Source organism: Papio anubis, chromosome 1, assembly GCF_008728515.1.
Source record: "Papio anubis isolate 15944 chromosome 1, Panubis1.0, whole genome shotgun sequence".
Classification (NCBI taxonomy): domain Eukaryota; kingdom Metazoa; phylum Chordata; class Mammalia; order Primates; family Cercopithecidae; genus Papio; species Papio anubis.
The window spans coordinates 44,430,356-44,458,194 of record NC_044976.1 but is presented as its reverse complement, the minus strand read 5'-3'; the positions used below and the strand labels follow the sequence as shown (position 1 = coordinate 44,458,194).

At 40.5% G+C, this 27,839-nt stretch overlaps 1 protein-coding gene across 14 annotated transcripts in view; it reads right to left on the bottom strand.

The window, feature by feature from the left end:
* The window catches only part of MAST2 (microtubule associated serine/threonine kinase 2), a 256,656-nt gene that overhangs the window by 102,790 nt on the left and 126,027 nt on the right, over positions 1–27,839 (bottom strand). For 2 of the 14 annotated variants that reach the window (XM_031668133.1, XM_031668134.1), the window contains exons 1-2: positions 12,795–16,043; positions 9,074–9,268 (exon numbers count right to left, since the gene is read on the bottom strand). The exons of 9 other annotated variants lie outside the window; for them this stretch is intronic. In XM_031668133.1, the coding sequence (XP_031523993.1) occupies positions 9,074–9,228 (155 nt within the window). In that variant the 5' untranslated portion in view covers positions 9,229–9,268; positions 12,795–16,043. Of the gene's footprint in view, positions 1–9,073; positions 9,269–12,629; positions 16,046–27,839 lie in introns of those variants that run through there. 3 more of the 14 variants (XM_031668132.1, XM_031668142.1, XM_031668143.1) reach the window with 3 other exon arrangements.

Genomic DNA, 27,839 nt, shown 5'->3' with positions numbered 1-27,839 from the left:
TGGCATCTAGCCATACAGAATTATATCTTTATTCAGGGTCACCTGGAGCCAGGGTCTATGAAACACTGTCACACATAAGGGTTCCTGAAGTTAAATCACAGCTACTAGTCTTCCTTATTTTACCTTTTCAATGAAAAAATAAAAAAAAATAAACCTTCCCTTCTCTAACAAGAGAATCACTTCTTCTGAAGATACTCTCAGGATGCTCTTTCCCTGCTGTAGGAGGAGAAATGAAATACCTTAAAACTGTTTTGATGGTCTTTCCTCCTTGCCAAAAACTGGTCTTTTAGAAAGAATGTAATTCAAAGTGTTTTTCATTTCAGTCCATGCCCTGCTGAGCCCCAACAGGACAGTTTTCAGCAGAAACAATCAGTGAGACTGCATGAGAGGGCAGGTGGGCACCCAGCTTCCACTGCCTCACCTAAGCCAGTAATGGAGCTTCCACAGTATGGACATATAGTGGGCAATACGTACAGTTATCCAAGGGAAAATAAGAATATGAGAAAAGTAATGGAAGCAAAGAAAAAAGTAATGGAAGCAAAATGAAGTGCTAAGAATTAGCAACATCTGAGTTTCCCAACAATGGAAGCAGCAAAATAACCGGTATAGCAGCCCAGGTAATATTCTAAACAATTGTAGATGTACTGACTCACTTAATTCTTACTATAATCCTTGAAGTACCATTGTAAGTCCCATTTTAATGATGTAGAGAACTGAGGTATAAAGAAGTGAAGTAATCTGCCTACCACCACTATGCAGCAGGGCCAGCATAAGAACAAGTTCTGGGAGATGCTTCTCTTTTGAAATTACTCTGAAAAGCAGTTGTTTAAAAAAATACAAGAAAAGCAGGTGTTGGTAAAATGAAAATAGTGCTTTCTCTTTGGCAGGAAATAATTTTGACACTACCAGAAAGGGGTTTCAAAGGCTGCCTAGTTCTGGAGGAGGCCTAAAGGAACACCCGTCCATCTGCCACACAAGTCTACCGAAAGTCTTTCATACATGTGACATAGGAGGCACCAGAGAACTAAATTGGTACTAATGGACGAAAGCTTCGAGAGTGAACTGCTTGTTGCTGAAGATGTTCAAGCAAAGGCTGAATAGCTTTTTGCTAGAGATTGTATGGAAGGAATTCCTATGCAGTAGGAAGCAAGCTAAAGCTAGAATGCTTCCAATATAAAAATCACTCTAGTAAGGATTTCCTCCTGCAAGCCCTCCTACTTCAGGGCTGACAGAGTCTATGGCAATTCAGAACTGATTCAAAACTTAAGTCATTCTGTGTTCCATTAAGTTGTTAACATCAAACTTCTATCCCCAGCAGGCCTACAGCTGGGCCAGTGAATAGCCAGAGACACAACTGCCTCCTCTCTTCAATGACACCAGTTGCAACACAAAGTCAATCTAGTACTCTTACTCTGAAAATGTAACACCCACATCTGAGTGCCAATCAGTATGCTGGAATCATTTTCTTAGAAGACATACAAATGAACTACAGGTTAGTGGTTATTTAATTCAACCCAAATCACAATTAAATTTATTATGCCTCCTAAGGTTCATCATACCCGCCTGAGACACTTAAGAGCTAGCATCAATGTCTGTTTATAACAGACTCATTCCTTCAATCAAGGCATAAAATGCAATGTATTACAGAGCTAGAGTGGGTATCATTTCAAAACTGTATCTTGATTGTCCTTCAAATTATTATGGGCAACAATCTGTAAGGTCCTAAGACCATCCCTAAGATGCAGTCAATAAAGAGGATGAAGACCTTAAGCAGGGCTAGTCCTCACTACACTATGATACAAGGTGACACTGTTTTCCAATCTTCTGGGGCAATGCAGCCAAATGCCTCAATAGCTGTGTTGGTTTACTAGGGCTGCCATACATAACCAAGTGTCAAAAACTGGGTGACTTAACCAACAGAAATTTATTTCCTCATAGTTCAGGCTAGAAGTTCAAGATAAGAGTATTAGCAGGGTTCATTTCTTGTATGACCTCATTCCTTGGTTTGTAAATGGCTACCTCCCTTTGTCTTTGCATGGCCTTCCCTCCGTGCTTGTCTGTGTCTTAATCCCCTCTTCTCGTAAGTCATCCTGGATTAGGATCTATCTCAAAGACTTCATTTAACCTTAATTGCCCCTTTAAAGATACTCTCTCCAAATACCATGAGTTACTGGGGGTTAGGATTTCAACCTATACAAATTTTAGTAGAACATAATTGAGCCTATAATAGTTATACTCATCAAAGAAAAAAAAAGAGAGAGATAAAAAAGACATCCTAATATGGCCACTGCCATGACTCTGGCTGCAGTGGGGTAGAGGAGCAGGCCATGGGTCCACAGGTGCAGATGCCAAGGTGGGCAGTCCCTGGAACCCACCCCTGGAAGTCCCCACCTCCTAGTTCCCTCTCTCCTGGAACTCAGAGTCAAATTCACTGCCAGTAGCACTCAATTTTCAGTTCTTCACTTACGCATATTGTTTACTGGAACCATTTTTCTCATCTTTCTACTTTACTTGCTTATTTGCTTAATAAATTGAGTGAGAGAGGTTCATCATAAGGATACTGCAGAATGGAGGTTCATCACTGTCTTCACTAAGCACAGATTCTGTCCTGGACTGTGAATTTGAGTACAGAGAACAAAACTAAGTTAACTGATGAAGTAAGAAGCAGGGGTAAAATGGAATGATACAAGCCTAAAAAAACAGAGGGATTTTTTTGCCGGGTGTGGTGGCTCATGCCTGTAATCCCAGCACTTTGGGAGGCTGAAGTGGGCAGGTCACTTGACGTTAGGAGTTCGAGAACAGCCTTGCCAACATGGTGAAACCCGCTCTCTACTAAAAATACAAAAATCAGCCAGGTGCAGTGGCGGGTGCCTGTAATCCCAGTTATTGGGGAGGCTGAGGCAGGAGAATTGCTTGAACCTGGGAGGTGGAGGTTGCAGTAAGCCGAGATCATGCTACTGCACTCCAGCCTGGGTGACAGAGTGAGAACCTGTCTCAAAAAAAAAGAACAGAGGTTTTTACAAGAAGGTAATAAAGTTAATGACCTAGAAGTGACAATAGACTGTGAGAATACCAATTCTCACCCCCAGGACTGGAGGATTTATTAAACAATGTTATTAATACATAACCTTGGGAAAAGACCCAAGGCTGCAAAAACTACTTTGGTTCAGAACATGTGATATTACATAATGAAAGTATCTCAGATGGAGACATGGAACAGTATGGTTGTTAAGAATGTGATCTCTGAAGCCAGACTACCCAGGTTTCTATCCCAGTTCTGCCACTTACACAGCTGTGTTATCTTGAGCAATTTATTTAATCTCTCTGTACCCTTGCTTCCTCATGTGTGAAATAAGTACAATGATAATATCTCTCATAGAACTGGTGTGAGAAGCAAATGACCTTTACATTTTCAAGTGCTAAGAACAGTGCCTGGGAGCTGGTAAGTGCTCAGAGTTTGTAAATTTATTAAATAAATTCTCGATTGCATATGGTTTATCAGAAACATCACAGTGATGGCAGCAGCAGCCCATCATTGCCATGAAGCAGTCACTGCCATGATGCTGGCTGCAGTGGGGTACAGGTGCAGGTCACGGGTCTTCTGGTGCAGATGCCAAGGTGGGCAATCCCTGGAACCCTCCTCTGGAAGCCCCCCAACAAGCCCACTGCCCTGGGAACCCACCCCTGGGAACTGCCACAGTTGGGCCAGACTGAGCTGAGCTATCCGCCAGTGGGAGAGAAGTGCACAGAGGAACAGGCAGAAAGGGGCACTAGGGCAGAGCTGGGCCCAGGGTGGTCCCGTGCTTGCACACGGAGCACAGGGGCCTGGCCCGAGACATGGAGCTGGGACCATGCTTCAGGGGCCCAGGGTGGGAAGTGAAAGCGGCATCTCACAGCAGCAAGTACAACATGCCCACATTGTTCGCCAGCCCCATGGAGCAGATCACCATGTAAACAACTGGCATGGCCACTGCCAGGAGCCCCAGACTCGATACATTGGAGCAGCCCAGCGCCTGGCCCAGGACAATGCACTGGACCGGAAGCCCTTGCTGAAGACTGCTAGGAGGTGCAGCTGGGGCTGCACGATCTACGAAGTCGGTGGGAGACAGGGAAAAGCGGGAGCCCCACCCCTTCCGAGTTGGTGGGGTGGGAGCCCCCTGGGTGGGAACTCCCTGGGTGCAGCCGCTGCTGCCCTGCTGCAGCTTCGGACCCAGGCATCTCCGAACTCTTGGGCCTAGGAAGGCCCCTGCCCCTCACAGGCTCAGAATTGTCTACTCTCGCTACCTGGCTTCTCCCCTGTCGGTGCCTACTCCAATTTCAGAGCAAAGTTGGGGCCCAGCCCGGGAGCTGTCACAGTCCAGCTGGTTGTGCACATGCTCAGGGCAGTGCTGACACGCCAACCCCCTTGCCACTTTGGCCCCCTCCACACTTTGGGCACTGACAAGCATGGGAAGGAGGCTGAGGGGTATGCTGAGGACAGCCTAGTGCTGGCCTGAGGGCACTCCTTAGCATGAATAGCCTGGGCACCATGAACAGCAGCAGGAGGCAGACAGGCTCCTGGGCAGAAGGAAGCTGGTCCACAGTGAAGACCCACCTTCAAGCCAGGGAAAGCCTGAAGCCTGGGGGCTGGGTCGCCAGTCCTGGAAACCGCAAGGGCAACTTGTGGTGCTTTTCCCTGCGCCCACCCATGGCTGCCCATGGACCAACCAGCATGCACTTCCTCCCCTATGAGGCCCATAAAAACCCCTAGACTCAGCCAGACCTGGGAGGAGGGATCACAGGGAGATAATGGGACCACTTGCCTGCAGAAAGGAACCACCCATTCCAGGACCTCCTCTCTGCTGAGAGCTGAACACTCAGTGGGAGGACCTACCTACAGATAGGAGCTACCCACTGTGGGTCCCCTCTAAGCTATTATATCACTCAACAAAGTTCCCCTTTGTCTTGCTCATCCTATACTTGTCTGTGTACCTCATTCCTTCTGGATGCAGGACAAGAACTCGGGACTCACCGAATGGCAGGGCCAAAACAGCTGTAATACAAATAGAGCTGAAATATGCCCCTTGCTCACCACATTGTGGGTGACAAGGAGAGAAGAGAGAAGGGGAAAACTTGAGAGAAGGAGAGAAGAGCTGCGGCCCTTCAGAGAGACTAGACCTGAGAGCTCCCCAAGCCTGAGCTGTGACTCCCACTTTGGGGCCTGATGGCTCCCAGAGTCTCCAAGCTTCTGGGTACCACTGCATTCCCTTGTGCCAGCTGTGGAAGCTGCTTGTGGTGCGCCTGGTCCTGATGCAGCCTCACAGTGAGCGTGTTGGCCGCCCTGCTGCAGCAGTTGGCATGCCTGACTGTGTGCAGTGGCCGGACCCTATGCTCGCTTGCTCACACACCCCTCACCACTCTGCTCCAGTCTCTTTGGAGGTATGGGATCCAGGCTGGTAGCTTGAGCCAAGTGTAGCCTGCCAGGCCAAGTGGGCCCAGCAGGCCCGAGCAAAGCTCACGCAAAGGCGCCACTGGTCACAGAGGTTTCTAGCTAGTAAAGCAACACTTCCCAGGATCCTGTAACAACAGCCAAGGGGTTAAGACCACAGACATTGGAGTAAGATACTGTGGGGTTGAATGGTAGTTTCTACTGCTTATTAATAACTTCCTTAACTTCTCTGTACTACAGTGTCTTCATCTATAAAACAGATTTACTCAGATTATCCACCTCATCGAAAAAAAATGAACATGTGTCACCCACCTCATCAGAGTATTTTGAGAATCAAATTTAACAAATGTAAATCATTTAAAAAATGTTAAGATATAGTAAATGCTCAGCAAATGTTACCTATTCTTACTCTTTTGATATTTCATTTTCCAACTTTTCTTGACTAAGGAAGATAGAATAATTTTTAAAGAATCTGCTTCTATTGGGCTTATGCAACATGTGAATCAGTCAACCAATAATCTTATAAAGCAATAATCACAACTGAGGATAGAAGCATGAGCTCAAAATATTAGCAAGACTAGATTTCTGCTTCTCGTCATTATGGGGAATCAGAGATCAGATTTACCCTTGCACCTTAAAAACAAAAAAAATTAGATGAAATATATGAAACAATAGTTTGTAGACACTGGACCAAAGGGAAACATGCAAAGTAAGCCCTAAGACTGCCCTAGCTTACGACCTGAAGAACATGTCTAGGAAGCAGCAAAGGGGGTACTCAAAAAGAGTCCAGCAGTCTCCCTGAGTTTAGAAGACAGAGTTGAGAACTTGGGGAGGCTAAGATGGCTAGAATTTTCAAGGCAGGGTACCAGAGTAGACAGAGATATACAGAGGGGAACTCTGGAGATCTGCAGGGGCTTCCTGTGAGTTTTTAGCTGAATATCTATCAGCATATGTGAGTAAGGAAACGATCCAAGAAAATGAGTAGGTACCCTCTTCAGAGCTCACAAAGGACGCAGAATTGTTCATGTTCCCATCAGCCTGAGTGGAAAAAACTCACAATACATGGGCATCAAATAGAGTACTCAAAGTATTGCCCTAGTAGTAAGAAAAAATTAGCCTCATGTGCTGCCCTGGTCTCACCAAACAAAGCCTAAAAGTAATCCTTCAAAGGATCAAACAATTTCTAAATAACTGCATCCCAGAGTCTCAAGAATGTTTAAAGGAATATAAAAATATCCAGCAAACAAGCTAAAATAATCTTCTCATATCAATGAACTGGCACTTTGCATGGCATGGATACAAAAGAAAAATGGAATGAAGCACTAATACAGTGACCAAACACGTGAGCAAGTCTACGGAAAAACAAAAACAAAAACCATGAAATTTAACAAGCTCCAAAGCTGTAAGACCGGTATTGCTCCAGGTTGTGTGTTCTGAGACCACAGTCATCAAGAGATATTCAAAATCATGTGCCAAGACTGGGTACGTCTTGGGGGCTACCCAACTTAAAATCTTTCTCAGCCTCATACACCAAGCACTAGTGCGTCTAGAAGAGGTGCCTTCTGAGAGAAGTTAGCCTCTAACATTGTCCTATGGCAGTCTATCACTGTCCCAAACTGCCTGTGGAATTTAAGCTCCTGTATCAAATAATGTCACTTAAGTCTGCGTGATACATCGTGCTTCACTTAAACTTTTAGTTTTTCAGGTTACTATTCTCTAACAAGAAGCTTAACAAATACCTACTGATCAGTCACACTTTCCTTTTTTAACATTTTTTTTTTCAATTGGCTTCTAAGATACTTCTCCTGGTCCTTGCTCCTGAATGAATAGCTAATTCATTTTAGTCTAATTCCTCACTATCGCCCCAACCTCTAAAACTTGCCCCAGAGCTCAATCCTTGGATATCTCTTCCTCCTCTATCAATTCCACCTTTAAAATACATCCCCAAATCTGACCACTTCTTATCATCTCAATCACCATGGGTTCAAATAACCATTGTCTCTTACCTGGTGGCCTTCTAACTATAACCAGAGTAGGTTTTTTTGTTTGCTTTTTTGTTTGTTTTTGGTTTTTTGACAAGGTCTTGCTCCAAGGCTGGAGTGCAGTGGTGTGATCTCAGCTCACTGCAACCTCCACCTCCCAGGCTCAAGACATCCTCCCACCTCAGCCGCCCGAGTAGCGGGGACTACAGGCATGCGTCACCATGCCCAGCTAATTTTTGCATTTCTTGTAGAGACGGGGTTTCATCATGTTGCCCAGACTGGCCTCGAACTCGTGAGCGGTCCTGAACTCAAGCAATCCGCCTGCCTCGGCCTTCCAAACTGCTGGGATTACAGGTGTAAGCCACTGCACCCAGCCCAGAGTGATCTTTTGATCTACGTCAGATCATGACATTCTTATTTAAACCTTCCAGTGGCTACTCATCTCACCCAGCATAAAAACAAAAGTCCTGGTGGCTTCCACCTGTAATCCCAGTGCTTTGGGAGGCCGAGGTGGGTGGATCACTTGAGGTCAGGAGTTTGAGACCAGCCTGGTCAACGTGGTGAAACCTGTCTCTACTAAAAATACAAACATTAGCTGGGCGTGGGGGCAGCCACCTGTAATCCCAGCTACTCCAGAGGCTGAGGCAGAAGAATCACTTCAATCTGGGAGGTAGAGTTTGCAGTGAACCGAGATCATGCCATTGCACTCCAGCCTGGGCAACAAGAGCGAAACTCCATCTTAAAAAGCCTCAAAATTGTTTAATCTGGCTGCCCACTATACTTCAGGCCTCACTTCCCAACACTCACCACCCAACTTATTCTGTACCAGCATCACTGGACTCTGTTGCACAAAGAATACATGGAGCAAGCTCCTAGATTAGGCCCCTGGCACTTCATGTTGCCTCTGCCTGGAACACTTTTCTTCCAGATATCTCCATTCAGGCTCCATGACTTCCTTCAGGTCTTTTCTCATATGTCAACTTATCACTGAGGACCTCCCTGACCACCTTACATAAAATGTCAAGCCCTGGCCTCTATATTCTCTTATCCTACTTTATTTTTCTCAGAAGCACCATGTCTATCCATTATATTATATATTTACTCATTAACTTGTCTTTCTCCACTAGAATCTAAGCTCCCTGAGGACAGGGATTTTATTGCTTTATGTTCACTGCTTTATTTCCCATGCCTAAAACAGTGTCCTAGCAGATAGCACATAATCAAATAATGTTGAATATAAGAAAAGGAACGCAGAAAAAAAGGGGAGAAGGTCTATTTTCCTCAACTTGAACAAACCATTTAACTTGTGGGCACAAATTTTCCCGTCGTGTAAAATGTGAGGTTTGAACTTTTGAACCTCCAAAGAGTTCTAGCACTCTGCCACGCCATTATGGGGTGGTCACAGGTCATAGTTCACAAGGTTGTCCAACGGTCAGGATGGGCACACAATTTATAACAGCCTCAAAAATCCAGGTACTGATAACCTACCCTCCTTTCTCCTGACATTTTCAATACAACAGAAATCTGTGATATTTATTTCACTCTTCTCTGTGACAGAACCAAGACTCTTACTCCATTTCTCCCCATTAAGGAGTAAGGTATGGGTTTTACCATTTGGCCAGAAGCAATTGTCAAGGCCCAGATTCACAGCAAGTTTCCTTACCTCCACGGCAGTGGGCGGCTGGAACAAGGAGTGCCAGGACTGCTGTGGGCTCGTGGGTTCAGGAAAAAGGCAAGAGGAGAAGTAGCCAAAGCACAATCAGCACTAAATGGGACTTTAGTGAGGAAGAGGGCTGGAGCAGATGTGGGTGAAAACATGTGCTGGTTTACTTCAGCTCCTCGGCAAAGGGTAGAGATTCTGACAAGGTACCACAACATGAAAAAAACAAGGTCAGTGATTAACTTTTCAACCAAAAAGAAACATATTCAAAGTGGCTTGGTTTAGGCAAAAAGTTCAAGAAAAGTAAGTGGTCAAAAATCATTCTCCAATATCATACTTTAGTACCAATGTTGGTACAGGATGACAACAGAGACAAAAACTTAATCCATAAAATTAAAATACAACATTTAAGATTTGGCTACTCAACATATTTGTTATTTATTTATTTTTATTTTTATTTTTTGAGACGGAGTTTTGCTCTTGTTGCCCAGGCTGGAGTGCAATGGCACAATCTTGGCTCACTACAATCTCCACCTCCTGGGTTCAAGTGATTCTCCTGCCTCAGCCTCCCAAGTAGCTGGGATTACAGACATGCACCACCACACCCAGCTGATTTTGTATTTTTAGTACAAACAGAGTTTCATCATGTTGGTCAGTCTGGTCTCAAACTCCTGACCTCGAGTGATCCACCCACCTAAGCCTCCCAAAGGTGCTGGGATTACAGATGTAAGCCACCACGCCCAGCCAATTTAGAATTGGTTTCTGGGCAAACCAAACATTGCAAATTTACTACAACTCATCAATTAGCAGGCAACAGTTAATATTTAATGTTCAATGACTAAAACTTCCTAGAAAAATGTGTATGTCCCTAAGAGCAAAACATTCTGAATAGTTTATAAATTATTGATTATATCTACAATAATACTAATTTGTTTAGCTAACTTTTCTCTAATGAATGTATCAGATAATGTCAGTTAACTATGTATTTTGCTTCCACTTAAATTTTAGATTCCCAGGTTATTTTTTCCCATAAAAACAATCTAGCCATTTTGACATGTTAAGTCCTATTGAAGATTATTAAATAAGATCATTAGATTGAAAACAGGTGATAAATACAGATTTCTAATTTGCTACCTTTCTATAAACACACCATATTTAATTTCCAAGGTAAAAAAATTACTTAAGTATCACATAAGTACCTGATCTACTTCAAAATGATAACATTATTAGTTTCTTGTACTGTTATTTCTGACTGTTTATAATATGGATACAGTGACATTCAAAGGAAATCTTCACTTTCCTAGTCATTATCACTCTAGTGGTCTTCAATTTACTTCTCAGGTGGATACACAATATGGGGTCATAACAGGATAGAATATAGGAGGGCAAACAGCTATTTAAAATTACAGTTATGCCCATATTTCTACAAACTCAACATTTTTTTTAAAGTTAAAAGAAGTAAAAATGTTAATTTTAAGTTAATTTCTCCTTTTCAAAAAGAATTTTCACTCTTCCAAAGAACTATTTCAAAGTTAAGCTCCTTCATATATAAGTTAGAACCAATTAGAACATTAGACAGTACTTACTTGTTAACCTGAATAATATGCTTATACAAAATTTTGAAGCCTTAAGTCTTATCACATAAAATGAAGTTTAGCCATTTTGTTCAATATGTAATTGAAATTATAAAAATCTATGAAAGCCAAATTTCATTTTCTTTTTTTTTGAGACAGAGTCTCACTCTGTTGCCCAGGCGGGAGTACAGTGGCGTGATCTCGGCTCAGTGCAAGCTCCTCCTCCCGGGTTCATGTCATTCTCCTGCCTCAGCCTCCCGAGTAGCTGGGACTACAGGCGCCCGCCACCACGCCCAGCTAATATTTTGTATTTTTAGTACAGACAGGGTTTCACCGTGTTAGCCAGGATGGTCTCGATCTCCTGACCTCGTGATCCGCCCGTCTCGGCCTCCCAAAGTGCTGGGATTACAGGCATGATCCACCACGCCAGGCCGGCAAATTTTATTTTCTTTTTGCCCCGAATTACTACCCTGCAAACTGGTTATACAATGTGTCTAGAGTCTAAAAAAGATTGTTTGAAAAAGGAAAAGGTGATATACAAACTACTTATTAGCTCCTCAGGGGGTATTTTTCTAACTCAAAGTCAATAAAACAGATTCAATGATTACCAACAGCAGTGTACCAACATTTGAAAAGCATGATTTGCCAGGTATGGTAATCTCAGCACTTTTAAGAGGCTGAGGCAAGAGGATCACTTGAGCTCAGGAGTTCCAGACTAGCCTGAGCAACATAGAGAGACCTTATTTCTATAAAAAAAAATTTAAAAATTAGCCAGGCTTGGTGGTGCATGCCTGTAGTCCCAGCTGCTGAGGTGGAAGGATCCCTTGGGCCCAGGAGGTCAAGGTTTAGTGAGCTATGACAGCACCACTGCACTCCCACCAGGGTCATAAAGTAAAGACACTCTCAAAAGCAAAAACAGAACCATGATTTTTGACCATTTAAGTTTTCTTAAACTACAAACTCCATTTAAAAATTTTTAATTTTGTTAACAAGTGACCTTTACTTTAAATAACACATTAGTTGATGAAGTCTGTTTTTAAATGGTCTTTTACTTTTGTGTCACTATGGGAATAAAAGGTTTTTTATTTTTGAAGTGTGTCAATACTCCAACTATACACTTCAGAGACATCCTGTTTCTCAAGGTCTAATAGAATCATTAATTCAATCAATAAGCATCCATGGACACTGAAGGGCAACATCACAAAAGAAGCCCACTAAAGAAGCCTGTCTGTCTTGGGGCAAGCAGTTTGACTCAGGAAGAAAATCTGAAGTACACTCCCTTCACCCTATTAGTTAAACAAAGGCAGTTCAAGACAGATAATTGAGGTGAAATGGATTCTAGGTCTCTTCTTTCACTGGTTCTCTAATTTACTGATGAATTCACTTGGCACTTCTTCATTAAATAAGCCTGAGGTGCTCTTGGAAAAGTCACCCTGAAGAGGAAGCCTTCTTCCACTCCCAGCTTTGATATTCTCACCTAATAAAGTTTATTTCTATATTGGCCAATATAGAAATAAAATTCAGGTCACACCCTAAAGGACCCATGCTTGAATCTGCAAGGGCAGATCTGAGGTCCTGAGCTGACAGGCCATGGGCAGAAATACCCTCTCTAGTCAAAGGAGGAGGTACTTTTTGTTTCCATTGGTTTCTCACATTCTTGGCGCTTGTATTTGCAGCTTCGACACTAACTTTAAATAAACATTTGCTTTCAAGGCAAGAAAATAATTGTCTTCATTTTTTTACTCAGTTCCCCAAGTATTCAGGAACCCCTAAAATGACATCTAACTCAGTTTCTGGAATTGGAAACCTCATATGCCCCTGCCAAGGACCACTGTTTTGACCTTGAATTAATCAAGCCAGCTCAGCCCTCTTCCTGACAGGCATCTCCAAAACAGTCTTCATCCAAATAAACGAAGCTGTGTTAGTTGGCATTAGTTTTTTTCCCTGACAGCTGCCAGTTTCCATAGAGACCCCAGCCTCCTTACTGAATCCGCAGACATGGTGCTCCCAGTCTCTCTCGCCTCCGTTTCATCATTCTCCTGGCTACTCAAGTTTTGCCCTCACACTGGAGTCTTGGTAGGAAGTTCTCTCACACAAGGGGTATGCAGTTCTGTCAGCCAAAGGAAATTATAAAAGCTTCCCAAACTTACGGCAAAAATCAAAGTACTTTTCTCCAAAAACATGATCTTCAGAACACCCCTCCCCTCCCCTCACAAAAGACCTAAGAGCCCAGGAGGCAGCGGTGGGACAGTGGCAAGTTCCAGATCCCAAATGAATCAGCTGTCCTCTGATCTGCCTGACATCATTCACACTCAGCCAGCAACAAATCAGAGCTACAGAAAGCACCTTGTTCCTGCGTCAGTGACAAGCACCCTCCCCCACAAATCAGTTGCAACCTCCAACCCTGAGGCCTGGCAGCAATCAAGACTCTGGCAGAAATTATACATAGCAACTTGAAAACTCACACTGTGTCAGAAATACTATTAACCCAGAAGGCATGGGCCAAGCTAAACAGCTGTTGCAGTGGGCAAGGGACTGGAAGAAAGATCAAGGATCTCAAACTGGTAAAATAATGAGCTAAGACTATGTGGGTGTTTCTGCAACATTATTCATTCTCAAACCCAAGCCTGAAGGAAGACTACAGGGCTTTAATGTTTGGGCTCAAAGCAGTCATTATTCAAATGCTGAATCTGACCAATTTAACTAAACTGTATTCCTTCAGACAAAGTTCAGTGCCATTTTTTATTCAATTTCTATTACTCTCTAATCATTTGAATATACTTGTGGTAAGAAAAGCCATAAGGAAAGTTAATAGGCCCAGAAACTAACTTAATTTCATCCATTAATATTTAAGGTAAGTTGCAGAAGACCTCTATTGAAGGGTAAGCTAAGCATATTTCTGTATGCTTTGGTTTCCCCACCTGTAAAATGAAGATCATTAAGGTACCTAATATATAGGCTCCGGTGAGGATTAATAAACGTAAACAGCAAAGTGCCTAGCACAGAGAAAGCACTATAGAAGTGTTAGCTATTACTGTAATTCTTGCCCTCTTGGAGCAATCTCCCAGTCTAAAGGAAGAGATCAGTCTCAACAAATAGGAAGTCATCTGAGAAAAAGAACCTAGACTCAAGAAAACCAAGTGATCAAGTAAACTGTGGAGCTAAACCCTGGCAGCTAAGAGAGCCAAAGAGAAGCAAGTCTTGTCCCCAGCTTCAGAGGCTCTGCCAACTCTGATGGGCTTCTCTCATTCACCTAGATGACAAAGTGTGTCAAACTGTTTTTTTCTAGGGTAATGTTCAAAGGACTAATTCATAGGCAAACCAGTGCTTTTTCAAATGTGGGTCACGCCTCTTTAGTAAGACATTATATCAATTTAGGAAGTCAGGATCAACATTTTCTAAAAAGGGAAACTACCTGCACACAAAAAGTACACATACAAATGAAATAGAATAGAAAAGAAAATATCAGAGTCCTTCGCATACCGTAGGGTAAGCACTGTTGTGAAATGTGTGTTTATGACATCCATTACTGAAATACATACAAATATACAAATGCAAACATATGTGATGGGTCATAATGTAAACTCTATTTGTTATTAAGGTCAAGTCTAAAAAGTCTGAAAGCCACTGTTCTAATTACCCAAGCAAACTCACCCACCTAGTAGCTACAGGCCCTCACTTTTCCTCTCCATGTATTAGTCCAATTATTCAGCCCTCTCAGCACCCTCTTTTTTCAGAATCCCCAGTTCAGTAGCAGGTCCTAAAGATAACTAGAACACCTCAGAAATCTAGCAGCTCTCAACAAGTACCGGCTCCCACTTTGGAAAGCCTTATGATAGTATCAGGGTCAGTTGCCAAAAGCCCCAACCTTGATCTATCCTCCCGTCCCCAGCTAAGGCTTGCAGTTATGGCTGAACCCTAAGTTTCTACTCAATATTCTGCAATTCTCTAATACTCAAGACCAGGCTACATGATGATAATAATAATAATAATAACAATAATAATAATGACATAACAGCAACCAACATTTATTAAGTGCTTAACTATTTATTAGGTTCTATTCTAAGCATTTTACACATTAATACTCATGTAGTATTCATCACAGCCATATGATATATGTACTATTATTCCATTATTATTATTTTTTAAATTAGTATTATTTTTTAAAGACAGAGAGGTTAAGATTATACCAGTGGTAAGTAGGAAAGTAGCATTTCCTCAATATGTTGGTGCCTGGTTACCTATATATGAATTATACTAGCCAGAAATGTTCCTGTCTTCAGCCATGTTGGTAAACTGAAGCAGTCTAACTCTAGTTTCCAATGCTATAAATCACTGTGCTTTACCTTTCAGTAGAAAATTCTGACAACAGTAGCAAATGGATTTCTTTCTAGCCTGCTCTGAAGAGCAGTACTATTGCAGAGTAGTACTCCTTGGGTGGAGGAGAGACAGCATGGAGCTCCTTAAATAATGCTAAAGTGAGAAAATATTTGTTTGATTTTTAGAAAATGAAAGCCATATTTTACATCCTTTATCTGACCAAAGAAGATATTACTTTTACCTCCAGGTAACACATCCCCACACAGAGGACTTTCTTTAGTGGCATTAGAATCCATTTGTACCAATATTCCTGTGGCTTTGCCAGGACTAGGAAGGCCTAACATTTCCCTGGGACTGGTGACAGGGCTCAACAATTTGCAGTATGGCAAAAGAAACATCTGCCTTCTCTTATTTATTCATACATTTATTTATTAACTGTAGAGCCAGGGAAGAAAGGCCTCTGCTATGGGCTTCTTACTTTAGAGATCCTGCAAAATAACACAAACACAAAAAACAAATTCATTAAAGAAATGGGGTTTCCTCTGTCACAAGATTCTGCACTGGCAAAGCGGAACCCTAAAAATCCATTCTTGTAAATTGTACAGTTCAGACCACAGGAAAACTTCTGTCCACATATTTCTTCCCACGTCCTTTAAAAAAGAGGCAACTATGTCAGAATGCCATTTATGGGTTGTGAAACCGCAAACTTCAAGAGAACTCTGCCTGAGATTATGGAATATCTGAGCAGCACAGGGTGTCAGAAATAAAAGACAAGACAAATTAACTGTTATATCCTTCCTGTCAAATAACATGAATATCATAGATACCTTTCCTAAGAAGGTATTGTCTCCTAACAGAGTCAAACATCCATTTATTTGATTTCTTCCTGTTCCAATTCACGGTTCTGAAGGTACTCACAAGTTAGCTCATCATTCCTAGCAGTATCACACAGCAACTGAGGAACATTTTGCAGAATTAAGGAGTTCATATTACTAGTAAATGTATTTATATGCAGGTCTAGAAATGACACATATAAGGCAAGGAACCAATTTATTACACTCATTAATGGTTGAACAATTAATGCCAGAATTACAATTTATTTTTATAAAAATATGTACTTACAAAAAATTTTAATTCAGCTTATTTAATTTTGAATATTTAAAAGAGAAACAACTTAAAATAATAAAAAATTTCCATTTTTTACACTTTATATTTTTGATGAGAATATATTCAAACTTTGTACTCTGCGAATATAATGATGTCTTATTTTTAAATCCTACGGATCACTGAAAATGAGTACAAGTTGTGGTCCCAACATACACAGAAAAATAAGAAAGTGGAGCTTAGAGGAGGAAAAAAAGAAAATCTACAAATAAGCTAGCCTGCTTAAATTTGGGGGAAAAAACTGCACACAAAAAGTACGTACACAATTACTACCACTGAAGACTGAAAACAGAAAATAAACCACAGTATTCAAAAAAGCCAAGTAGCCAGGCACGGTGGCTCATGCCTGTAATCCCAGCACTTTGGGAGGTTGAGGCAGGCAGATCTCTTGAGCCCAGGAATTCGAGACCAGCCTGGCTAACATGGTGAAACCCTGCCTCTACTAAAAATACAAAAATTAGCAGGGCATTGTGGTGTGTACCTGTAATCCCAGCTACTTGGGAGGCTGAGGCAGGAGAATTGCTTGAACCCAGGAGGCAGAGGTTGCAGGGAGCCGAGATGGTACCACTGCACTCCAGCCTGGGCAACAGAGTGAGACTGTCTTCAAAAAAGAAAAGAAAGGGCTGGGTGGGGTAGCTCATGCCTGTAATCCCAGCACTCTGGGAGGCCAAGGTGGGCAGATCACGCAGTCAAGAGATCGAGACCATCCTGGCCAACATGGTGAACCCCCATCTCTATTAAAAATACAAAAATTAGCTGGGTGTAGTGGCACACGCCTGTAGTCCTAGCTACTTGGCAGGCTGAGGTAGAAGAATCGCTTGAACCCAGGAGGGGGAGGATGCAGTGAATTGATGATTGCGCCACTGCACTCCAGCCTGGTGACAGACGCTATCTCCAAAAAGAAGGAAAAAAAAAAAAAAAAGACAAATAAATAGCAATATAGAATGATGATGTGATTGTTCTTAAGAGAGTAATATTATCTATACAATATTTAGCCAGATTCCCCTCTCCCCCGATGGTTTAAAAAGCCACAGAAAACAATGGAAAACTTACAGGTTTAACATAAATGATTCTGAAAAGTAATGCTAAAATGGCTGCACATATAAGAAGATTTTTAAAATGATAAAACGAACAGGCACTGGCTATGATAAAGCCTTAAATGAAATTATTTATTTAACTGGTAACAAAGTGAGAAAAAGATACCTAACTTTTTTTAAGTAAATATTATTCAGTTCTATAGATTATAACAGGGACAAAAGTCATGTTAAACAACAAACTTTATATACTGTCGAGTTACCTAAATAAGAAAATGAGAAAGTAGAAATAAATGAGAATTTCATAGCTTTACATATGGTGTAAAAAGTACAGACTTCATCTTCAGTGAGAATTAAGGAAAAAAATCTTTTGATTTTAGGCAGGGATCTAAAGACTGGCAAACTTCCACCTGTAACTATGACATTACTGAAACAGAACTAGCCATTCTACTACAAATCACTTAAGAACAGACAAAATATACGATGTAACAGTTTTCAGGCACCAGGAAACATGTAATGTAAGAATGAAAACCCAGAAAGAAGGGAAACTCAAAAGTCAGGCTGCTCCCTCCTCAGTTGCCTAGCAGCAATTTTCTTACAGTGGCACAGACAGCTAGCGTTCAAGCAGAGCACAGTAGTTCCACTAAGCTGAGGCGGCACGGGGTAGAGTTCAGGGAAGCTTGAGCAGACACTGCACATTCATCAAGAAAGACCACATGCTAGGCCACAAAAAAAAGTCTCAAGAAATTTCAGACTATTGAAATTCCATAAATTATGCTGCCTAACCACAACAGAATTAAATTAGAAATCAACTACAATAAGACATAAAATCCTCCAATATTTGGAAACGAAACCACATATTTCTAAATAGTCTATTGGTCAAAGATGAAATGACAAAGAAAATCAGAAAATATTTTGAATTACACTATAATAAAGACACACACACCAAATTATAGAATACAGTTAAACAAGTGCTTAGAGGCACATATATTGCTTTAAATGCTCATATCCAAAAAGGAAGACCTGAAATCACTAATCCATACCTCTGCATTAAAAACGTTAAAAAGTCCAGGGAGGGATAGCATTAGGAGAAATACCTAATGTAGATTATGGGTTGATGGGTGCAGCATATCATCATGGCATGTGTACACCTATGTAACAAACCTGCATGTTCTGCACATGTATCCCAGAACTTAAAGTATAATAAAAAACAATTTAAAAAAAACTTAAAACAGTAAATTAAATTCAAAATATAATAAAGAAAGCAGAAATTAGTAACAGAAAATAGAAAAAAAAAGAAACCAAAAATTGGTTCTTTGAAAATATTAATAAAACCCTAGTAACAGACATTAAGAAGAAAAGGAAAGAAAACATAAGTCATCAATATCAGGAATAAAAGATGAGTTATCACAACCAATCTAAAGACAGTAAAAGAATAATAAGAGAATAGCAGGAACAATTTATGCCAATAAATTCTATAACCTATTTAAAATAGACAAAAAGTTCAAAAAATAACTTACCAAAACTGACTTTAATATAGATGTGCATTATGCTAAGTGATATAAGCCAGACACAAATGAACAATACTATATAATTCCATTGATATGAAGCGTTTAGAAGAGGCAAATGCATAGAGAAAGAAAGTAGAACAGAGACTGCCAAGGCCTGGGAGAAGGGAAGAAGGATGTTATTGCTTAATGGGCACAGAGTTTCTACCTGGGACCATGGAAAAGTTTTAGAAATAGATGGTGACAACAGTTGCATGACACTGTGAATATACTTAATGTCATTACATTGTATACTTAAAAATGGTTAAAAGGGTGGAGGCTGAGGCACGAAAATCGCTTGAACTCGGGAAGCAGAGGCTGCAGTAAGCCAAGATCGCGCCACTGCACTCCAGCCTGGGTGATGACAGCAAGACTCTGTCTCAAAAAAAAAAAAAAAAAAAAAAAAAAAAAGGTTAAAATGGCAAATTTTGTTATACGTACCTTGCCACAATTTTTAAGACTTTAAAGAAATTAATTCAAAAGGAGTTAAGATTCAAACAGAAAGGCTAAAATTACAAACTTCTAGAAGAAAACATTGGAGAAAATCTTCATGATCTTGGGATGGGCACAGATTTCTTAGACAGAATATGAGTGAGTACTAACTAAAAAAACTCACAAAGTAAAGAACATCAAAATTAAGACCTTCTGCTCTTTGAAAGACATCCTTCCAAAAAGGAAAAGGCAAGCTGGAGAAAAATAAGTCACAATATATACAGTCATGCATCGCTTAACAACAGAGATACCTTCTGGGAAATGCATTGTTAGGTGATTTCATCATTATGTGAACGTCATGGAGTATACTTATATGAACCTAGATGGTATAGCCTACCACACACATAGGCTATACAGTATTGTACAGCCTATAGATTGCTTCCAGGCTGCAAACCTGTATAGCATGTTACTGCATTGAATACTGTAAGCAACTGTAACACAATGGTAAGCATTTGTGCATTTAAACATAAAAAAGGTACAGTAAAAATACATGTAAAAGATAGAAATGGTACACTTGTATAGGCCACTTACCATGAGTGGGGTTTGCATGACTAGAACTTGCTCTGGGTAAGTAAGTGGTGAGTAAATGTAAAGGTCTAGGACATTACTGTCTACTACTGTAGACTTTATAGAAACATTGTACACTTAGGCTACACTATTTAACACTGCACAATAACATTATATAAACATATAATAAGTATATAATTATATAATACAATTATATTATAATTATATTATTAAAAATTATATAACTATATTTATATAATTATATATTATATAATGATAATATCATATAAAATAACGTATAATCATATAATTATATAATAACAATAATATATATAACATTATATAACAATAACATCAAGCATTGTACACTTAGGCTACATTATTTGTTTTCTTTAACAATAAATTAATCTTAGCTTACTGTAACATTTTTACCTTAAACTCTTTAATTTCTAACTTTACTCTTAAAAAAATATTGTACTGCTGTACAAAAATATTTTTGTCCTCTATATCTGTAGTCTATAAGCTGTTTTTTATTTTTAAATTTTAAATTTATTATTTCTTTTTAAACGTTGTTGTCCAAAATAAAGACGCAAACACACACTTTAGCCTAGGTGTACACAGGGTCAGGATCATCAAGATGTCACTAGGTGACAGGAATTTTTCAGCTCCTTTATAATGTTATGGGACCACCAGTGTCTATGCAGTCTGTTGTTGATCAAAACATTGCAGAGTATTGCATGACTATATATATCTGACGATATGTCTGCATCTGAAATATATAAACAACTTGTACAACTCAATAATTTTTTTATTCATTTTTTCAAAATAAGCTAAATATCTGAACACATTTCACAAAAGATTCACAAATGGCAAATAAGGACATGAAAAACATATTCAACATCATTATTCATCTGGGAAATGTAAGTCAAAACCACAATGATATACCAGTGTACACTCAATAAAATGGCTCTGACTGTAACAAGTTTTGATGTGGAAATGGGCCAACTGGAACCCTCGACATCCCTAGTAGGAAAGTACAACAGCATAAACATTTTGGAAAATTATGTGGCAATTTTTTACAAACTTAAACAGACACTTACCAGTTACCATTTGATGGGGGTTGGGGTAGTATCTGAAATCTAAGTTTGGCTCTTTTTTTTTTTTTTTTGAGACAGGGTCGTCCTCTGTCGCCCAGGCTGGAGTGCAGTGGCGCAATCTCGGCTCACTGCTTGCAAGCTCTGCCTCCCAGGTTCATGCCATTCTCCTGCCTCAGCCTCCCAAGTAGCTGGGACTATAGGCGCCAGTCACCACACCCAGCTAATTTTTTGTATTTTTAGGAGACACGGGGTTTCACCCTATTCAGGATGCTCTCGATCTCCTGACCTCGTGATCCGCCCTCCTCGGTCTCCCAAAGTGCTGGGATTACAGGCATGAGCCACCACGCCAGGCCAGCTCTTTCATTTTTTTAAAAGATTAAACATGCCTGTAATCTCAGCCTTTGGGAGACCAAGGCGGGCAGATCATTTGAGGTCAGGAGTTCGAGATCAGCCTGACAAACACTGTGAAACCCAGTTTCTACTAAAAATACAAAAAAATTAGCCAGGTATGGCGGTGCATGCCTGTAGTCCCAGCTACTCGGGATACTGAGGCAAGGGAATCACCTGAACACTTGAACCTGGGAGGCGGAGCTTGCAGTGAGCCGAGATGGCGCCACTGCATTCCGGCCTGGGCAACAGAGCAAGACTATGCCTCAAAAAAATAATAAAGAAAAGAAAAAAAAAAGATTAAACATATTTTAGTCAAAAGAGTTTTCATCGGGCGCCTGTAGTCCCAGCTACTCGGAGGCTGAGGCAGGAGAATGGCCTGAACCTGGGAGGCTGCCAGTGAGTCGACGCTGGCCACTGCACTCCAGCCTGTGATAGGCCAGACTCGTCTCTTTAAAAGAGTTTTCTATGTAAATTAGATACTTCATAACAAAGTAATCTTTAGGATAAGGTGGTTATTTCACGCCTACAATCTCAGCACTTTGGGAGGCCGAGGCAGGAGGATCACTTGAGCTCAGAAGTTTGAGACCAAGATAAGCAACATAGGGAGATCCCATATTTATAAAAAAGTTTTAAAAAAATTAGCCAGGCATGATGGCATGTCCCTATGGTCCCAGCTACTCGAGAGTCTGAGGTGGGGGAATCACCTGAACCCGGCCGAGGTTGCAGGAGCTACTCTATCATACCACTACACTCCAGCCTGGGTAACAGAGCAAGGCCTCTTTCTCAAAAAAAAGTCACACTGCAATAAAATACACAAAAATTAAAAGCAAGAAAATGACAGTCTGGGTTGGGCACAGTGGCTCATGCCTGTAACCTAGCACTCTGGGAGGCCAAGGAAGGTGGATCACTTGAACTCAGGAGTTTGAGACCAGCCTGGGTAATATGGCAAAATCCCATCTCTACAAAAAATACAAAAATTAGCTGGGTGTGGTGGCATGTGTCTATAGTCCCAGCTACTTGGGGGACTGAGGTAGGAGTACTGCTTGAGCCCAGTTCAAGACTGCAGTGAGCTGTGATTGCACCAACGCACCCCAGCTTGGGCAACACAGCCAGACCCTGCCTAAAAAAAAATTTAAGGCCGGGTACGGTGGCTCATGCCTGTAATCCCAGCACTCTGGGAGGCCGAGGCAGGTGGATCACCTAAAGTCAGGAGCTCTAGACCAGCCTGGCCAACATAGTAAAACCACATCTCTACTAAAAATACAAAAATTAACCGGGCATGGTGGCAGGCGCCTGTAATCCCAGCTACTCAGGGGGCTGAGGCAGGAGAATCGCTTGAACCCGGGAGGCAGAGGTTGCAGTGAGCTGAGATCGCACCCTCACACTCCAGCCTATGGGACAAGAGCAAGACTTTGTCTCAAAAAAAAAAAAATTAAAAATTAGCTGGTTGTGGTGGCACACACCTATAGTCCCAGCTACTAGGGAGGCTGAGGTGGGAGGATCACTTGAGACCAGGAGTTTAAGATTGCAGTGAGCTATGATAGTGCCACTGCACTCCAGCTTAGCCAACTGAGACCCTGTCTAAACAAATAAATAAGCAAGTAAGTAAGCAAGAAAATGGGAAAAGTGGGCTTTCACAATGTATTAGTTTTCTATTGCTTAACAAATTAGCAAAAACTTAGCCACTTAAAACAATACACATTTATTATCTCACAGTTTCTGATTCAGGAATTCAAGCACAGCTTAGCTGGGTCCTTGCTTACGGTCTCTTAAAGCTGCAAGCAAGGTGTCACCTGGGCTATGTTCTCATATGGAGACTCGATTCAGGAAGAATCCACTTCTAAACTCATTCTAACCTGCACACAGAACATTCTCTAAAACTGACTACATGTTCGGTCATAAAGCTAGTCTCAATAAATTTTTCAAAAACCAAAATCATATCAACCATCTTCTCAGACCTCATGGAATAAAATTAGAAACCAATACCAACAGGAACTCTCAAAATCACACAAGTACATGGAAACTAAACAATTTGCTCCTGAATGACTTTAAACAATGAGATTAAGGCAGAAATCAAAAAAAAATTTTGAAATAAATGAAAATAGAGACACAACACACCAAAACCTCTAGAATACAACAAAAGCAGTGTTAAGACTAAAGTTTAGGCCAGGCACAGTGGCTCATACCTGTAACCCCAGCACTTTGGGAGGCAAAGGTGGGTGGATCACCTGAGCTCAGGAGTTTGAGACCAGCCTGGGCAACATGATGAAACCCTGTCTCTACTAAAAATACAAAAATTAGCCAGGCGTGGCGGTGCGTGTCTGTAATCTCAGCTACTCAAGAGGCTGAGGCAGGAGAATCGCTTGAACCTGGGAGGCAGAGGTTGCAGTAAGCTGAGATCACATCAGTGCATCCAGCCTGGGTGACAGAGTGAGACTCTTGTCTCCAAAAAGAAAAAGACAAAAATTTGTAGCACTAAATGCCTAACATCAAAAAGAAAGATCTGAAATTAACAACCTAACATCATAGCTAAAGGAACTAGAGAACCAAAAACAAGCCAAACCCAAATCTAGCAAAAGAAAGGAAATAAGAAAGATCATGGCAGAACTAAATGATATTGAGACCAAAAATATGACAAAAGGAGCAACAAAACAAAAAGTGGGTTATTTCAAAGGATAAACAAAACTGTTAAACCGCTGGATACATTAACCAAGAAAAGAGAAGATTTAAATAAGCACAATCAGAAATGACAAAAGTGGCATTACAACTGATATCACAGAAACACAAAAGCTTCTCAGAGACTACTATAACATCTCTATGAGCATAAACCAGAGAAACCTAGAAGAAATGAATAAATTCCTTGAAACACACAAACTCCTAAGAATAAACCAGGAAGAAACGGAAATCCTGAACAGACCAATAATGAGCTATAAAACTGAATCAGTAATAAAAAATCTATGAACCAAAAAAAAAAAAAAAAAAAAAAAAGGCCAGGACCAGAAGGATTCACAGCCACATTCTACCAGATGTACAAAGAACTGTACCAATCTTACTGAAAATTAAAAAAAAAAAAAAAATCGAGTATGAGGAATTCTTCCCTAACTCATTCTACTAAATCAGTATCATCCTGATACCAAAATCTGGCAAGGACACAACAAAAAAACTACAGGCCAATATCCCTGATGAACATGAATGTAAAAATCCTCAACAAAATACTAGTAAACTGAACCCAGCAGCACATCAAGATGATAACTGGATCATGATCAAGTGGTCTTACGCGTGGGACACAAGGATGGTTCGGCATGCACAAATCAATAAATGTGATTCACCACATAAACAGAGTAAAAAACAAAAACCACATGATCATGTCAACAGACACAGAAAAAGCATTTGATAAAATCCAACATCACTTCATGATTAAAAACCTTCAACAAATTAGGCACTGAATGAAGACACCTCAAAATAGTAACAACCATATATGATAAACTCACAGCCAACAGCATCATACCAAATGGGCAAAAACTGAAAACATTCCCTCGAAGAAATGAAACAACATGAGGATGTCCACTCCCACTACTCCTATTCCACATAGTACTGGAAGTGGTAGCCAGAGAAATTAGGCAAGAGAAAAAAATAAAAAGCATCCAAATAGGAACAGAGTTAGCCAAATTATATCAGTTCACTGACAACATAATCCTATACCTAGAAAACCCTAAACATTCCTCCAAATGATTCCTAGACCCAATAAACAATTTTAGTAAAGTTTCAGGATATAAAACTAATACACAAATCAGTTGCATTTCTATACACCAACATTCAAGCTCAGAATCAAATCAAGAACTCAATCCCATTTACAGTTGCCACAACCAAATTAAAATACTTAGGGATACATTTAACCAACAAGATGAAAAACCTCTACAAGGAGAGCTAAAGAACACTGATGAAAGAAATTATAGACAACACAAACAAATGGAAAAACATTCCTTGATCATGGATAGGAAAAATCACTATCGTGAAAATGACTATACTGCCCAAAGCAATTTTAATCAAATTACCAATGTTGTTTTTCACAGAACCAGAAAAAACTATTCCAAAATTCATATGGAACCAAAAAAGAGCCCACACAGTGAAAGCAATCGTAAGCAAAAATAACAAAGCTGGAAGCATCACATTACTCAACTTCTAATTATGTTACAAGGCTATAGTTACCAAAACATCATGGTACTGGTACAAAAACAGACACACAGCTCAATGAAATAAAACAGAGAACCCAGAAGTCAATCCATACACCTACAGTAAATTGATCTTCAACAAAGTTGACCAAAATAATCAATGGGGAAAGGACACTCCATTCAATGAATGGTGCTGGGAAAATTGGCTAGCCATATGCAGAAGAATGAAACTGGACCCCTATCTCTCATCATATATAAAAATTAACACATGATGAATTAAAAATTTAAATTTAAGACCTGAAACTATAAAAACCCTAAAAGAAAACCCAGGAAAAACTCTTCTGGACATTAGCCTAGGCAAATAATTTATGAATAAGACCTCAAAAACAAATACGACCACAACGAAAATGGACAAATGACACTTAATTAAACTAAAGAGCTTCTGTACAGCAAAGGAAACAATCAACAGAGTAAAAAACCCATAGAATGGGAGAAAATATCTGCCAACTATGCATCCAACAAAGGACTAATATCCAGAATCTATAAGGAACTTAAATCATAAGAAAAAAAAAAAATCTACTAAAAAGTAGGCAATAGAAATGAACAGACACAAAAGAAGACAAGTGACCAATAAACTCATGAAAAAAAATCCAACATCACTAATCATCAGAGAAATGCAAATTAAACCACAATGAGATACCATCTTATACCAGTCAGAATGGAAAATGACAGATTGGTGAGGATGCAGAGAAAAGGAAATGTTTATATACTGTTGGTGGGAATATAAATTAGTTCAACCCCTACAGAAAATAGTATAGTGATTTCTCACAGATCTAAAAATAGAACTACCACTTGATCTAGCAATCCCTCTACTGGCTATCTACCCAAGAGTAAAGAAATCTTTTTTTTTTTTCTTTTTTCTTCTGAAAGAGAGTCTCGCTCTGCCACCCAGGCTGGAGTGCAGTGGCACGATCTCGGCTCACTGCAACCACTGGCTCCCAAGTTCAAGCAATTCTGCTGCCTCAGCCTCCCAAGTATCTGGGACTACAGGTGCACACCACCACGCCTGGCTAATTTTTGTATTTTTAGTAGAGACAGGGTTTCACCATGTTGGCCAGGCTGGTCTTGAACTCCTGACCTCGTGATTCATCTGCCTCGGCCTCCCAAAGTGCTGGGATTACAGGCATGAGCCATTGTGCTGGACCAGGAAAAGAAATCATAAAAAAAAAAAAATTTTTGTTTGTAAAGCTCTTTTTTTTCCCCTTGGGCCTTATGACATAGCATAAGAAAATTATTTTATCAAAAAGACACCTACACTGGTACGTTTATCGCAGCACCATTCACAATAGCAAATTCATGAAATCAACCTAGGTGCCCATCAACAGTGGATTGCATAAAGAAAATGTGGTACATATATACCATGGAATACTATACAGGCATAAATAGAATGAAATCCTGTCCTTTGTACCAATATGGCTGTTGCTGGAGGCCATTATTCTATATGAAATAACTCAGAAACAGAAAATCAAATACCATGTGTTCTCACTTATAAGTGAGAGCTAAACAATGGGTACGTGTGGTCATAAAGATGGAAACAATAGACACTGGGAACTCCAAAAGGGGACAGGAGGCGTGGCAAGCATAGAAAAACTACCTATTGAGTATTACGTTCACTATTTGGCTGCTGCATTCACTAGACGCCGAAATCCCAGCATTACACTATATATCCATGTAGCAAAACTGCACATGTATCCCTGAATCTTAAAAAAAAAAAAAAAAAAGGAAAGAAAAGAAAAGACAAGAAAACATTTTTGGCCAATTCTAACTTCTATTGCTTCAGCAGAGCAAATTTCCTCTAAATAGAATTTAATTAAAAAAAAAAAAAAAATCTGACCAAGAGCTGCTTGGTTCATGGATGGCAATTCCAAGGTAAATGAAAACCATCCTGCTTTGGAAAACTGCTCCTCTGATCAAAGAAAGTAAAAACAAATCTGCTTGGTGGGCTGAATTGCATTCTATTTTTCTAACAGTGACTGATGGAAGAATTGAACAATGGTAGAAGCCCCTGTGTTTGGGTCTTTACCGACCTCATGCGATATAACCAATGGCTTGGCTATACACTCAGGAGAGAGGACAATGGAAATCTGGCCTGGTAAAAGAATGCTCATATGGAGCATGGCCCTAAGGAGATTTGAGGGATGCATTAAGGTGACAGGGATCGATAAGTAGACATCCCATGTGCTCCCTTGAGGTGGCTACCTCAGTCCCTGAAAAAAAGTGAGTATGGGGGCACCGTAGCAGTGCAGAGATGAGCTGAATCTAGACATGATCCTTTTGCACCCTTTCAGGTACAAATTGCCGGAAAGAACTGTTCTGTTTCTCAGCAATAGAGACAGAGATTGCTGATGGCTATGGGGCAGATTCTCTGGTAGGAAGGCCCTGAATATGGCTGGCAAATGAGACTGATGCTGG